At 52.2% G+C, this 16,130-nt stretch overlaps 1 protein-coding gene across 1 annotated transcript in view; it reads right to left on the bottom strand.

The window, feature by feature from the left end:
- Positions 1-13,405, bottom strand: part of LOC116814601 (C-signal-like) — a 19,041-nt gene extending 5,636 nt beyond the window's left edge. Inside the window, exons 1-3 of the mRNA XM_032762339.2 lie at positions 13,224-13,405; positions 10,763-10,814; positions 7,566-7,753 (exon numbers count right to left, since the gene is read on the bottom strand). Of these exons, the coding sequence (XP_032618230.1) occupies positions 7,566-7,753; positions 10,763-10,814; positions 13,224-13,370 (387 nt within the window). The 5' untranslated portion in view covers positions 13,371-13,405. The remainder of the gene's footprint in view (positions 1-7,565; positions 7,754-10,762; positions 10,815-13,223) is intronic.
- Positions 13,406-16,130: the final 2,725 nt, after the last annotated feature.

The raw sequence follows: 16,130 nt of genomic DNA, 5'->3' as shown, positions 1-16,130 counted from the left end.
GCGCGTCTCCGCTGACATGCTACCTTCCCTCTATCGGCTCTTTCTTTTCCCAAGTCACCATAAACCCCATATCCCATGTATCACAGCACCCCCCGTCTTCCCATTCCCCATTCATATCCGCAGAGTAACCTGCAATGCACATGTTTATTCCCAGTTCTATTTCCCTCTAGCTTCTCATTCTTTCCCAATTCAACATAACCCAGTTACCCAAAGTCAATCACCCCCTTCCATGGTGATCCTGTTCAAGATCCCAAGTACCTTCTTAATGTGACACTCACCATTTTCTCTACTTTCCTCTCTGCTATCTCAATTAATGCAATTCTACAGATATACTTACATAACTCTATTATAAAACAATACACCTTATACAATTTTATCTCTCTGTTTTTCTAAATACCTTATATCTCCATCACCAGACTTCTGAAAAACTACAAACTTAAGAAAAACCAATTCAAAAAATACTAAATCATTATTAATCTTATTCCAATGAAATAAAATCAACATAAATGAAACAGAAAAGACACTACCAAAGGAAGAAAACATCCAAAGAAGGATTCTGCTACCCAATTAATTCACAATCTGCTCATCCTTAACGCCACACAGACCTCAGGCCATATCAGCCATGCAGAATACACTACCTCCCTTCCTCCCCCATCCCAAAGTCTCAACATTTGCCCCACTTTTCCTCAAATACACCCTCTCGGCATCTTCTTCCACCACCACTCCCACACCCATACCTTCACCTACAGCCTGAACTACACCCTACCCTATTCACTCAAACTCTCACACCACAATATTAATCCTGAATTCATCATTCATTCCACACACTCAATCAATACATATCAAAACCTCGTTTACTTACTCTCATCACCCTCCCCTCCGTTTATTACTTATTTAATAAAAAATTTCTTTGTATTTTTAAACGTTATATTACAAAATTTTAAATACCTACCCACAATAAAACTACACTCCAAATCATGGCAACCCACTGTTCTCACTTCCCTTAGCACCTAACATTTACTTTCCCTTCAAGTTCCTTTAACATCCTTAATCTTAAGCATCTGTCTTGCCTCCCCCCCTCCCTTCCCCCCCCTTTTCCCTATCTTAGCTACCCTCTCTCTCTCAAATTCATCCTCCCACTTTAACCTCCCTACCCATCTCACTGAAATTTACCCTTCCCTTCACAAATATTATTAAACATCAACGCGTTACTATCATCTCTTCCCCCCACTCTATCTCCGTTCCCCCAACTGTCTTGCCATCTCCCTTTAAACGCCAAACCACAGCTCGTTCACATTCATTCTGCACCGTGCCCTCACCTCATGTTGAACGCGCAAACTTCCCTCATCCTTGTCAAGCGTCCCTACTTAGCGTTGTTCACCACAAGTGCATTAATTAACTTTCCCCAAAGATCGACCATTCCTTCCCGCCCCCCCCCCACTTGATCTCCACGTGTTCTTCAGAAAGAAAATCTGCCTGCATTTTTCAATGTACAATCCCACTCCTAAAAGAACGCCGTGAACCCCGCCCCGTCAACCTTGCACCCCCTCTCCACATCCTTTAAATTCAGTTTGAACACGGGCCCGTACCAGTGATCCACAACTGTCCTATTGAAACCATATAGAACACCCACCTGACGCGGCCTGATCACGCACTCGATGCCAGCTTGCCTCCCTCCACCGGCAATAGAATATGTCCCATCTATGTCCCCCCTCACATTTTTAAAACCCATTTTGCAACCATCCACCCAATTCCTCAACATTCCCCACATCATTTCTCTATTAGGATGTATTAATAATCAAAAAAAACTCAAACTCATCACACTATTCCAACATCACTTTTCCCACTCCAAACCTCGCACCATCGTACCTTCTATTGCACTTCCAACTGCCAATATCCCACCCCTTCTCCACTACATCACTCAGTCTCGTTCCTTCGCTCATTTTTCCTACTGTCACCACAGTCTCATCCATTAAAACTTTTCATCATTCCTAAGCTTCCTTTTCAAGCCCAGCTTCGGTCTCATAAACCGCCACATCTCCCATCGATATGTTTGATCCCACCACTCATTCTTTTCCCACCCAACGCGCCCGCCCCTCCCATATCTCATGTCCTTACTGCCACAACCAATTCGACTTCCAGTTCGTCATGCAACCCAATCTATTCTACTCATGCTGACTACTCCTCCCACTGTCACTTGACATCAAGTAGATACCTCAACTCCACCACGATGTCGCTGCACATTCACCACAAAACCTAGCAGCCCTCCATTTCTTACTGAAATCACGCGCAGACTCACTCGTCTCAACCCAAGATCTGAAAACAAGCACCTCACCGCCGCCTCCGTCGTGGCCCACAGCAGACAAGATGCACCCCAACCTTCCCCCCGCACGTCCGCCACAACCCACCACCAATCCGACAGTCGCCGCTGCTCTGTTGATAGCCGCCCCACACATCTGACACTCACAACACTCAGAATCAATCCCAAAATTACGGACCAGTCAGCGGCCTTCCCCTTCGCAGTCCCCACACTCAGCGGCTGGCCATACACATGCGCCCCACACCACACTTGTCAAACCTACTCCACGCGGTCAAAACAATTAAGTGATACCTCCTGAATAAAAATTTTATATTGTATTAATACTTTAAAGTTATCTACTTTATGTCCAATGTTCTCATTTCCATGGAAACATAATCAGTTACACAGCCAATTCAGGCGCGTGAACTGTCTATCTCTTCGCCGTCAATGTCCACCATGCCTTGTAACTTGAAGACAATTATCAAACTGCACGTGTACAGATTTTCATAAGACTTCCTGAGTTCTATTTTTCTACAAGTAACAATACCAAAAATTCATCTTCTAGGATAATACCCCCCCCTTCACTCACATACGGCGAAATCTATCTTATTTCCTCCTGCCTGCTTCAGCATTCTACGGTGCGCGCCCTTCTCCATTTCTTGTGCAATTAGCCTCATAAAGAAAATTCCACATACTACACACAACTTTATCTGTGACTGCTGTTACTAATACAGGCCAGCTACCAGACCCGTTGTTCCTTCCCATCTTCCTATAACATCTTTTAAAAATTCAACACGCCCATTGGCCCAACTTCACCAGGTTCATCTACCTTATGTCACGCAGACTTGTATTCTATCTTTTAACCTATCCATCGGGAATAAAATTTTTCTCTTTCTCTCCTCAGTGAGCATAAACACAGATCTTAGCACGCCATCAATTAGTTAACTTCCCTAAATATCAATCCTTTAGTTATCTTGAAATTAATTATTTTTTTTCTTTAAAAACCCTCTAAACCCGTAATTCTACCTTCTTTACTTCTCGCACTCGCTCTTCATGTACGTGCCAAAATTATCTGATTTCTCCCTTTCGTAGTTATTCCTTAGATTCCGCCACATCTCTTGAAAGCACTCTCACGTCTAATGTACATCTTTGAGCTAAAGACACAGACTGACCGCACTCCGAACCGTAACCACGCCTGCAGGCCGTCAAATCCACGACGCGAATGAACGGGCGCCAGCCGCCCCGTGACTAAATCCTCATAAAATCTTCTAACTCACACAAACGCACACAAGATAATGCTCCCCCCTCCTGCGCACCCCCGCAACCCGCGCTCACCCAGGCACCAGTGCACTGCGCGTTTCTTCATAACAAGATAAACTACGTTACCACAAACCCTGACAACATTTCCAAAACCCGATATCCTCACCCAACCCTAGACATGTTTGCTCTTTCCTGGTTCTACAGGTCTTACTGTTCTCTTCCTTTCCCGCTGTTTACCTCTGTCCACTCACATGCGACATCTCTCACTCTCAATGGTAAACCGTCGCATGCTAGCCCATCCTTACTGGCTCGCGCTCAGACGCCCACACGTTCCTGTCCAAATACCCATGACAGGTAATACGACACTCGATAGCCCGCACGTCGCGCCTGGCCTAATCCATGACATATATACCCCATCACACTTGCTATAAGGCATTGATACTTTTGCGCTAAAACTATTTTTCTTCCAATGTCACACTCACCCCATGCATAACCAAGCTCCTGGCTCTTCAGTCACTATTTCCCCCCTACAACATTTCAGTCTCAACAATCTCGCACAGATAAAGATTTAACTCAAGGACGCCAGTCTCATGTCATCTCCTTAGTGTCACATTTATACTTTTTAAAGCTGTTACATACCATCTCAAAGTACAGCGACTTAATTAAAACCTTCGCTGTTCCACCAACAAGGATTACAATCCTAATAGACACAAGAATTATAATGTCCGCATACTGTATCACAGAATATACACTGCCTCTAGCCTCCCAAATCCTTTATAAACGTTAAACTCCATCAGCCCACTCACGATAGCTTCTCCTATATCTTCCATTACCTTAACCACAAACCATCTTCCTCTCTAAAACAAGAAATAGAGACTCCATCAGAGAAAAAAGATTAAATATTAAATTCAATGCAAACGTCAAGCTTTATAGTTTCTTAATAAAAACAAACATCTGATCAGATAAATACTCATCCACTTATTTTTTTTAAATACCTCCTCCACTTATTAATCCAATCAAGTCATAAGGAAACAATACGTGTCCAATAGCCTTCACAGCTATAATAAAATAACTCCATAAAGCCAGATCATCAAAAACACCCACTGCACTCTATCTGCTAATCATAAACACTATTCCTGATCAACATCCTGACTCCTATCACTAACCAGAACAGTACCCATAAACAAATAAACAATACCTTAAATACTGTACCCAAACATCCCCCAACCATCACTATATAAACTCCCGCCGATACCTCCCTATAATAATATTACACACAACCAAACACTAACTAAACACCAAAAAAAAACTCCACAATAAGACACAAACCTATTAAATTTAGTAAAGAAGTCAACTCATCTCCTATCCCCCACACATTATAGTCAATAACGCCCCAAACCATACCTTGTCCTCGCTCACTGAACACGAACTGCCAGCTCATAACCCCACGCTGCAGCCGTCTCCTCCTCCCATGACTCCCACAACCTGTCTCCTCCATTCATAAACACACAGAACCACTCCTGTACTCCTCAATAAAGATACTATGCAGAACCAGTCAACCGGCACCCTCCCAATCCCTGCTCCCACTATAAAATCTCCAATGCTCTGATTAAGTATTAACTTAGATCACTTAACTAACAGCCTACTGACATCATATAGCCTCAATCATCACAAAGCCCCTACACGTCATAACAAAAGAGCATACTAACATCCTGTTCAACCAGAACTCTTCCCTCCTCCCTCTCTGCCCCTCCTTTCAACAGGGACTCCCTCCCTCCTCCCCCCCTCTCAACCCGGCTCTCCCCTACCCCTCTCCTCTCCTCTCCCCCTCCCTTTTCCCAACCAGGGCTCTTCCCTCCTCTCATTCTTCCTCCTATCCGGACTCTGCCCTCCCCTCCCCCCTTGCCCTCCCCAGCCCCCCTTTTTCAACCAGGGACTCTGCCCTCCCCTTCTCCCCCCTCCCCTCTTCTAGCGCCCCCTTTCAACCAGGACTCTCCCCTCTCCCTCCCCCCTCCTCAACCAGGACTCTCCCCCCTCCCCCCTTCATACCCGGACTCTCCCCTCCCCTCTCCTCTCCTCTCCCCTCCCCTTTCAAACTCAGGACTCTCCCCTTCCTCTCCCCTCCCCTGTCCAACCAGGATCTCCCTCCTCCTATCCCTCCTCCTTCACCGGACTCTTGCACTCCCTCCCCTGCTCCCCCCTATTCAACCAGGACTCTCCCCTCCTCCCCGCCCCCCTCCTTTCACCAGGACTCTCCCTCCCCTCCCCCCCTCCTTCAACCCGACTTCCCTCCCCCTCCCCCCCCTTCCTTTCAACCCGCGACTCTCCCCCTCCTTCCTCTCTCCCCCTCCCCTTACCACCAGGAGTCTCCCCTTCCTCCTCCCCCTCCTTCAACCAGGACTCTCCCTCCCCTCCCCCTCCTTCACCCGGACTCTCCCCCTCCCCCTCCTTCAACCCGGACTCTCCCCTCCCTCTCCTTCTTCCCCTCCCCCTTCCAACCAGGACTCTCCTCCTCCTTCCTCTCCTTCAACAGGGCTTCTCCCCTCCCCTCCCCCCCCCCCCTTCAACAGGACTCTCCCCTCCCCTCCCCCCTCCTTCAACCAGGACTTTCCCTCCTTCCCCCACCCCCCCTTTATTACGCCGGACTTCCCTCCTCCCTCTCAGTCCCGCCAGCTCCCCCATCGCGCGCTGACTCGCCACAACACCAGAGGAGAGATACAACTCCCCCGCGGCAGGGAGATGTCGGCCATTGCCCGGCGGGCGCGCGCGGCAGTGAGACGCCCGCCACCCACCGATCGTCCGTTCTCCCCCCGTCAGCCAGGCGGCCTGCGGCAGGCGCGGGGGCATTGTGGGACTTGTAGTGCAGGCGACGGAGCAGTCAGGGGCCATCGCAGGCGTGCGAACTACAACTCCCAGCGCGCCGTAACACGTGGCCGGGCGAGGCCGGGCCGGAGAAGCGCCTGCGGGGCACTGCGCGTGTCGTACGGGTCCCGCGCCCCACTACAGAGCGGGGGCCGGAGCGCGATTTCGCTCCAGCGCCCGGCGCGTGAGTGCGGCCCCCGACACGGATCAGGGCGGTGTCACTCCGCGCCTCGTTCCTGCGGCCCGGCGCGTTCTGGGGGCAGCCGCTGCCCGGGTGCCTGCGGGCGCTGCGGGCTCCCACGCCGCTCCGAGGGCGGAGCGCGGCCGGCCGGGCCCCCTCCCCCCGCTCCGGCAGTCAGCGCGGAGCTCCCTCAGCGGGCCCTGCGGGGGCCGTAATCACACGAATAGCTGCGCATCTTAAAAAAACAACTCGGCCTGTATCTAGTTGCTAGGCCAGCATGCCCCCTGGTGGCCCGATGGAATGCTGCAGCCACTTGGCCTCAGTTTCCCTCTTGTGTTCACTAGCCTATTCCAGCCATATATGTGACCTGATCCTCTGGCCCAGCCACATTCAAATGTCTGGCTCCTTCTGGGGCCACCGAGTCCTTTAACAAGTGCAACAGAAATCCAGAGACAATTTAATCTTCTGTCCAAATGGGGCTCAGCTGGCTGCCCCCCTCCCTTGTAGCTGAGCCTTGGCTAGAATGCAGCAACCACCCCTCTTTCCTCAGGCACCTGGGCCTCACTCCCCCTGCAGCCTAGGGCTGGCAACATTCTCTGCCTTCCCAGAGCTCAAGCAGGTGTCGTTCCTCAGCAGCTCTTGATCCTCCCTCCAGTTCCAGGATGCCCTCAGGAGCTGACTCCCTGCATCTCTGCCTTCTTGGAGAGCATGCGCACCCAGCTCTCCCCCTGCACCAGGGGCCCGCCCTCTGCTCTGTTAATGCCCCCTGAGCACAGGCTGGCCCCAGGTGCATTTGGGGAGGTGACCACCCCTCTCTGGCTTCTCTAAGCCTGGTGGTGCTGGTGCAGGGGCTATGCCCCATCCCATGGACATGGCTGATATCTCCATCTGGAAGCTCAGCTCAGCCCAGCCCTCCCTTTCTTCCAGACGTCTCCCTCCTTACACCCGATCCCTGGAAGTTACCTGGCCCACCAACAATGGCCCAACCACGTTAGTCTTGTAGGCATCCAGCATCTCTTCAGAATCCACCATTGCCAGAGACACGTCGGAGAAAATGCCAGCGTTATTTATGACCAGGTTCAGGCCCAAGCTGTCCAGCTGCTCCTCAACCCTCCGGGCTGCTTCCTCAATGCTCGCTGGATTCACGGCATCTGTGAAGAGGGTGGAGGGGCTGTGAGGTTGGGGTACAGAGAGCCCTTTGTTGAGTTACAGGTGCTGAGATCTCTGGGGGTGCAAGCTAGCCCTCCAGTGCAGTGAGCCCACTCGGTGAGCTGCACTCCAGAGTTACCTCAGAGTTCAGTCCCCAAGCAATGGCTGCTCAGACAAACGTCTCCGGAGAGACCTTGAGCGTCTGTCCATGCAGCTTGCAGCAGCGAGCCTGGATCGACGGGCTAGCTGGTCTTGCGCCAGTATTCCCAAGCTAGCTGTGCAGACAGTGCTCTGAATTCGCGGCTAAGACGAGAGCTGAGGCTCTGAACTTGAGGAAGGGGGCTGGAAGCTTAGACATGGGCAGCATGGATTCCACATCACTTTGGGGTGGGGGAGACCCTATCCCTTCTCTCTGCACTTACCCTCATGCGTCCTGTGCTGGAGAAATAGCCATGGGGCAGTTCCAATCCATGCAGATCCCCAGAGGTGCCAGGACGGAGCGGGGGCATTAGACAAACACAGCTAGTAAAGCACCAGAGCAGGACGGGCCCTTCGTTTCACCATTTCTGCACTTAGCCTTTCTGGAAGCAAGATCTCTCCCTGCTGGGAAGGAGGCTGGGAAGGCTGTCAGGACGCCAGAGGAGGAGCGCAGAAGGAGAGCGTGAGGGGAAGGATGCCAAGAAACAAGTCTGGGTCCTACATAAACTCAGCCACCTGGCAGTGACATTGGGCTGTACCTCACAGACACACTAACCTTACCAGATGGCGCTCTGCTGCCGGGAGGAATAAATGCAGCGCATAGGCTGGCACACCACAGCCTGTCTGGTGCCAATGAGCTAGGGTGACCAGACAGCAAGTGTGAAAAATCGGGACAGGGGTGGGGGGTAATAGAAGCCTATATAAGAAGACCCAAAAATCGGGGCTGTCCCTATAAAATTGTGACATCTGGTCACCTTACAATGAGCGCTCTGAGGGCCATAAAACCAGTGCTATGCAGGAGTCACTACACCCAGATCTGGGACCCCCTGGGCACCTCCTGGTGTAAATGGACGGTGCCTCAAGCCAGGTCTACACTATAACCTCACAATCGGTGTGCCCATGCTGCTCAGCCACCGCCCTGCACGACTTGGTCCTCCCAGCCTAGCTAGATGCAATTCTACTGTATTCGGAGGGTGACACCCACTACTCCCCAAAAGCAACCCATCCAGGATATGGCGCTGCTGGGGCTCGGATCTGTGCATGTCTGTTCCAGGCACAAGCACCGTGCTAAAGACGTGTCTGCCAAAAGGAGGCAGCTATCAGAGTTCCCAGCGGGGGAGGGCTAGAGGACACAGCCTTCCCCTTTCATTCTGCCAAGTCAGCTGCCTGCAGGGACCCTGAACTCTAGCAACAGATCGATAGGACTAGCAAAGCAGTGCATGGGTACATCAGAACATGGGATCAGGTTACTGTCCTCAGAGGGGAGCAGAGCTTAAAACAAACACCGTATCATTTCCCCATGGAAGATGTATTAAGAAGTCCTGCAATGCATTAGTGAGACCCTTTAGTGCCCCAGCATTGAGCTGCAAGGCACAGACCGTAGCCTTCAGTCTGGGAAACCCGAACAATTCCATTTACAGCTGAATTCTGTCCAGTTAAAATGACAGTGAGGGAAAACTGCGCATTCCAATCTGAATTTCCACCAGATGATGCCGTGCAAGCTGGTATGTGGTCACCCAAGAGGAACATGAAGATCTGATCAGGCCACCTGTTCAAACAGCCCTGCTAGGTTCTACATTTGGAGCAGGAGGAGGTCAGCGTAGTCAGAGGAAGGGGAGTATGCTGGATTTAAAGGGACTCCCCTCCTGGAAGAGCTGGACTATACACTGACCTCTTCCCTGCAGCTCTAGGTAAAGAGGTGTAAGGAGCTTTTCTGTCTCTTGCTCGCTAGCAGCTTGGTGCCAGAGCTCCATGGCACTGTTACTGCAACAGAGGAGCCCCATGCAGGGAAGCACCTTGAGCAGAGTATTTGCCTAGGAGTCCTGAGGGGCAGTGTTCAGCCAGAGTGACATTTCTCTTGGATGACAGTCACTGAGCAGGCATGGTGGGGAGACTGCGCCCTGTTTAGAAGCTTCCCTCAAGGGTAAGCCTCTTGAATTTCCCCCTCCTTTGGCTGGGGACGCCCCATTGGGGCTGACGGGATGGGTCACCTTGAGGTACCTGCCACTGAGCTTTCACTCCTTTGTGCTCTCTAGCTACAATGGAGAAGCTTGTTTAGCCTGACTTGTTCAGGCTTTTGTCCTGCATCATTCCTGTGCAGCACCTTTGCTTCTAGTCTGCTCGTGATGGGAAACAGGCTTCTGAAGGCAAGTTGCCTTACCATTCCTAGCCTCTGGGGTGGACAGCGCTATGTGGGCGGGAGGGTGTCTCCAAGCACACAGCTCAGGCCGCTCGCAGAGGTGGCGTAACCACGCTGACGGGAGATGCTTTGCCCATGGTGCAGCAACGTCCTCACTGAAGCGTCACAGAGGCACAGCCATGGGTGGTGGGTGGAGCCCCCCTTTGAGGAGGCTAGTCCCCCTGGCCTCGCTCCTTCAGCCTGAGGCCCCCCTCCTGGATAAGCCCTGAGCACTCCTCCTTCCAGGGCTGGAGCCCCATCCTTCCTGGAGAAACCCCAGCTGTGACATGTCTCCCCTCCTGAGACCCCAGGCCACCCCGCAGGAAAAGCTTGTGTCTCTTCCCAAATAACCTGAGCTTTTTATATGCCCCATGCAGATTCCGGGCCAGCTGATGAGATCCCAGACCCGAATGGCAGATGGGTTTCAGAACGCTTGGCACAGCTGACTTTGCAGCAGTGCACAGAGAGGTGAGAAACATAGGAGTGGCTTTGGGGGTTGGCAGCTGAACGTAGGAGCTGCTTTCAGGGAGTCTAGTGCACAGGCCCAGGAGGGGGACAGAGCAGAGGGAAACAGCCAGTCCCACAGCTGAAGTGCTCAGACTTGCAAGGAATCATTCGACGGCAGAGCACGTACCTAGTTTCACCATCACCAGGTTCGGATGTTTGGAAACCAGATTCTGCAGCTCCTAAGAGAGAGAGACATGGAGAACAATGGAAAGCTGCAGCAGAAGGCAGAGGTAAGGGCCAGACTACGGCCCCAAAGCCACATACGAACTGAGTGCCAGAGTCTGTCTCCGTAGAGTAGGGCAGTACTGCCCAACTGCTCCCACTGATTTCAGGCCGATGAAAAGTGTATCATAGAATCATAGAATATCAGGGTTGGAAGAGACCTCAGGAGGTCATTCAGTCCAAATCCTTGCTCAGAGCAGGACCAACGCCAACTAAATCATTCCAGCCAGGGCTTTGTCAAGCCTGACCTTAAAAACCTCTAAGGATAGAGATTCCACCACCTCCCTAGGTAACTTATTCCAGTGCTTCACCACCTGCCTAGTGAAATAGTGTTTCCTAATATCTAACCTAGACCTCCCGCACCAGACCGTAGCACGTCTGTGTCCAGGAGGGACTGTACTCGCACATGTTCACAAACACACTTACCCTATTTGTTTCATTGTCCCACCAGCTTGGACAGGCTGGGCGAGAAAGGCAGAGAATCAGTCCCGGAGTTAGGGGTTGGGTCACAGGAGCAATATTTACAATAACATGCAAAACTGAGCCCGAGCAAACTCCCACTAAAGTCCATGGGAGTCTCTCTGTTGACTTTAATGGGTGTTGGCTCAGGCCCCTAGATACCGGAACAGATCTAGAGAACAGGCTGATTCCCACAGTCACCCCATATTCAGTTACACAGAAAAAGCCCTACGCTGAAAGAACATTATGGCTGCCAAGTCATGCGCTCCAAAGTTAGGCCACGCTGACATGTTGTGATCCTAGTTAGAAAATGGTGAGTGATGCATTTTTTACTTGTTAGGTGGGGGGTGCAGTGGAGCACAGGAGGAACTCACCAGCCAGCAGCAGCAGGAGGTGGATGGGGTCCTTGGGGAAGGGACAGAGCAGGGAGTGGAAGGGGCAGGGCCACCACAGCCCAGGCGTCTGGCAGCTGGTGTGCCAGGGAAGGCTCAGCCTTGTCTATTATACCTGATTCCCATGACCTGGTGCACATGTATATTGGGTACGTCAGGTTGCGGCTCCCCCCACCTATGGCCCATGAAATCTCAGGACCGCCTTGTCAGCCTCCTTGAGGCACTGGGCAAGACGGCCATCCAGCGCCCCAGGGGAGGAAGCTGGATGGGGAGCAGGAGGCTTTGTGACTGTGGGGACCATTTCTAGTCCCTTGTGCTCCTGTCTCCGGGCAGAGTTCCTCTGGACTGTGTCCACTAACTCCTTGGACACCTTCGAGGAGCAGTGGGTGCCATCCGGCGGTCTCTGCTCAGTGTCCACCGCTGAATCCCTGATGCTTTACCTCTGACTTCACCACGCTGCTCTTTTTTCCTTTGTTGTCCCCAGAAATCAACTGTAGCCTAATATGGGTGGTTCCTCCCCCTTACTCGAGGGGAGAGGCCTAGCCCCGCCTGCCCCAGAGCAGGTCCCTCCTGAACATTGAGGGGTCCTGTGCGAAGAGGAAGTCTGCACTAATGTAAGTAAACACCGTAAGTAATAGCTGTGCAAGGGGGACAAGGTAAGGCTGCATGGGCACCATCATTCTGGTGCTTTTTAACTTGGGAGCATTTAACTTTCAACCCAATTACTCACAGCTGCTGCCCAGAGCTCACTGGGCCAGCTTCTCTACTTGCACGGGTGAGTGTGCTCATTCACAGCTGTGCAAAGGCTCCCTAAGCAGCCCGGCTGCCTTTGACCCTCACTTTGCACAGCTGCAAAGGCCAGCCTGGCTCAGTACATTATGTAGCTAGAAGCCAATGGCAAATCTCTTGCCTTCAGGGTGAGTTAGATGCAGAGTTTTTGCCCACGCCCCTCTCAGTGGCCTCAGCTGTCCAGCTGGTCGGTAGCTCAGCACAGGCTGGCAGAGACTGAATTTGCCCTGAGCATAGATTGGTGCATTGCTCTGCGCTGGCCTAGACACGGCTGCAAGGACAGTACCTACCAGAAAGCTGCCATTCATTCCAGGGACGTAAGCCAGCTAAGGAGCCCCTCTCCAGGTTGCCTTATGAACACGAATGCAAGCCCGAAGGCAGCTCTCACGTGAGACTGACCCTGGTTATCGAGCCCGAAGGCAGCTCTCACGTGAGACTGACCCTGGTTATCGAGCCCGAAGGCAGCTCTCACGTGAGACCGGCTCTGGATATCGAGCCCGAAGGCAGCTCTCACGTGAGACTGACCCTGGATATCGAGCCCGAAGGCAGCTCTCACGTGAGACTGACCCTGGATATCGAGCCCGAAGGCAGCTCTCACATGAGACTGGCTCTGGTTATCGAGCCCGAAGGCAGCTCTCACATGAGACTGGCCCTGGTTATTTAGCAGCAGGTGCACAGTGTTGGAGCAGTGCCAATAACAAACCCAGATATTATGGAATTCCTGACCTGTCCTCGTGCTCCCTCTGGGTCCCGGCAGGTGGCAAAGACCCACTGTGGTGGGTTTGACTTCCCCAGTAGCTGCTTCACCAGCTCCAGCCCGATTCCCCGGTTGGATCCGGTCACCAGAACGCTGCGGACGTTGAGCCCCGGCATGCTCCCTCAGCTGTCACGGACCCTGCTCTGCAGGCGGTAGGTGTGTGCTCAGGAAACCTCCCCTCGTTCCCTCCTACTCACTCGTCCGGGTGGTGCGCCCATACTGGCTGCAGCTAATGCGACTCACTCATTGTGTGCTGATTTCCTCTGGATTTACCTGGTATCTTTTCAGTCAGCCAGAGCAGCACAGGAGCGAAAAACCTTGCTAGAGGAAGGCTATGTTTTCTCTGACAGACAAATCGACTCCCTTTCTCCTAGTTCAGTGGTTCCAACAGTTTTAACAACCTGTGAACCCCTTCACTTAAAATGTCAAAGTCTCGTGAACCCCGCCTCAAAATGAATATTTCCAGGGATTGTCTCCCTTCCTCAGCATTAATTATAAAGCAGTGGAATCTTGCGAAATATAAAATTTGTTTTTTATGACATTGCTTATTACACACTATTTATTAACTATTAATTTATCATTTCAGTATTTTTATTACATTATGAAACACTCTCAAGATCTCACTTTTTGTATCTTGTATCACTTTTTGATTAAGCCTGTTATAGACAAGCTCCTATTGAGGCGTGTCACGGAGTCTGGCTCTGCAACCCCTCTTCCTGGACCCACAGTGACTCTTTATCCAGCCGTAAAACAGAAGGTTTATTGGACCAGCAGGACACAGTTACAGAAGAGCTTGGCCAGGACAGTCCTGCGACCCCTCCACTGAGTTCCTTCTGGGGTTTCAGGGTGCTTGGATCCCAGCTAGGATCCCCTGAATTCCTCCCCACAGCCCAAACCCAAAACTATGTCCTGCCTCTCCTCCTCCGGTCCGAAAAAAACCCCTTTGTTTCCTTCCCTCCGCCGCAGCAGCTTCCCCCTCCCCTGCCGCTCACATTACAACTACTAACCTGTCGCCTCCCTTCAAACCATCCCTGCCTCTCCCATCCCCCGAACCCACAACACACCCCACTTCCATCACACCTCTCCCCCCTTCGGAAACTGAACTGAGCGGGGTCCTCTGCAGTGACCTGGGGAAGTTCAGGGCCCCTCTCCGGGACAACGCGTCGCTATCAGTTGGCACTCCTTCACAATGGACCACGTCATGTCATAGTCCTGGCAGGGAAAGCAAAAAAAGAAAAAAATAGCAGGCTCCACCTCAGGAGCTTTGGCGTTGGCTCCTTTCATCTGGTGCAGGCCAGGTCAGGGGAGTGGTATCGGTGTACCAGGTGAAGTGTCGCCCAAAGAGATATGTGCTCTAGCTTGCTTCTTAAGGGCCACCCATGGCCAGGCATTCTTCTGATGGGCCCGCGTAGTTCTGCTCCCGGGGTAGCAGCTTCTTACTCAGGTACACGATGGGGTGTCTCTCCCCCTTTCATCCTCCTGCATTAACACCGCCCCCAGTCCCGTGTCTGAGGTCGCGTGAACACCATAAAGGTTTGTCAAAATCTGGGTTCACCCAGAAACTGGGCCACTGACCGAGAGCCTCCTTCAGCGCCCGGAAAGCCTCCTGGCAGCGGCTCGCGTCCAGATACCTTGTCTGCGGCTTCCCCTTTTGGCACATCAGTGATGGGGCCGGCTATGGTGCTAAAGTGGGACACGAACCTTCGATAGTGCCCCGCCATCCCAATAAAAGGCCTGGACCTGCTTCTTGGTTTGGGGAGCAGGCCAGGTCTCTGATCACCTCCACCTTGGAGGTCTGGCTTCAGGCAGCCGCTCCCACCCGATGGCCCAGGTAAGATACTTCCGCCATCCCCACCTTCATTCTCAGCCTTTGCGTTAAACCCAGCCTCCCGGATTCGGTTTCAGGACTTGTTTACCTGGGACACATGGTCCTCCCAGTCTGGCTTGAAGCGCAGATGTCGTCATATAGGCCACAGCAAAACTCTCCATCCCCCTCAGTAGCTGATATTCTACCGAGGCGCTGGAAGGTGGCCGGCACTCCCTGAGGCCAAAGGGCAGGGTCAGAAACTCGTTTAAGCCCGAGGGGTGATAAAGGCCGATTTCAGCCTGGCATCTGCGTGTCCAGAGGCACTTGCAGTAGCCCTTGGTAAAGATCCATGGTGTAGGGAGGACCGAGCACTCCGTTGTCTAGGAGCTCGTCAGCCTGGGCATGGGGTTAGGCATCAGATTACGGTGATGGCATTGGGCTTTCCTAGTCCCACAGAACCGAATTGACCCATCCTTCTTGGGGACCAAGACCACTGGCGATGGCTCAAGGGCTAAGAAGACTGCTGGATCACCCCCAAACGCCAGCATTGTCCCTGACCTCCGCTTTCCAGATCGCTGGCAGTTTTACCGTGACCCGAAAAGGGGAGCATTTATAGGGAAATTGTGGCCCAGTCTCACATAACTGTGGACAGTCAAATATTAAGTGCGTCCAGGCTGGTTGGAAAACAGCTTGTCTGGTCAGATCACACTCTGGGCTGGTCGGCTGATCGAGAGGGGAATTGGCCTCAGGGAACCAGCTTTGTCCAGGGAAGATCCCCCAAAGGGTATCTCGCCCCTCCCGTGTCCAACACGGCAACACCACATTATCCCCTGTCATAGTATGGTTCATTCATGTTCACATGGTACACGTCGGTGATGTGCCGGTTTGACAGCTTCACCACATAGTTACCTCATTCGTTGCTTGATAATCCTTGAAGGGCCCTTCCAGGCGCTGGAGTTTGTTTTCCTCACAGGTGAGAAACCATCACTGATTCCCCGTGCAAAGGCTCGGGCCCAGCGCTGCGGTCATACCAGACCTTCTGCTTCCCTCTGTGCTCGGGCCAGTTCTC

This window comes from Chelonoidis abingdonii, unplaced genomic scaffold (genome assembly GCF_003597395.2).
Source record: "Chelonoidis abingdonii isolate Lonesome George unplaced genomic scaffold, CheloAbing_2.0 scaffold0005, whole genome shotgun sequence".
NCBI lineage: Eukaryota > Metazoa > Chordata > Testudines > Testudinidae > Chelonoidis > Chelonoidis abingdonii.
The sequence above is the reverse complement of the archived record's forward strand: the minus strand, read 5'-3'. Positions and strand labels throughout refer to the sequence as shown.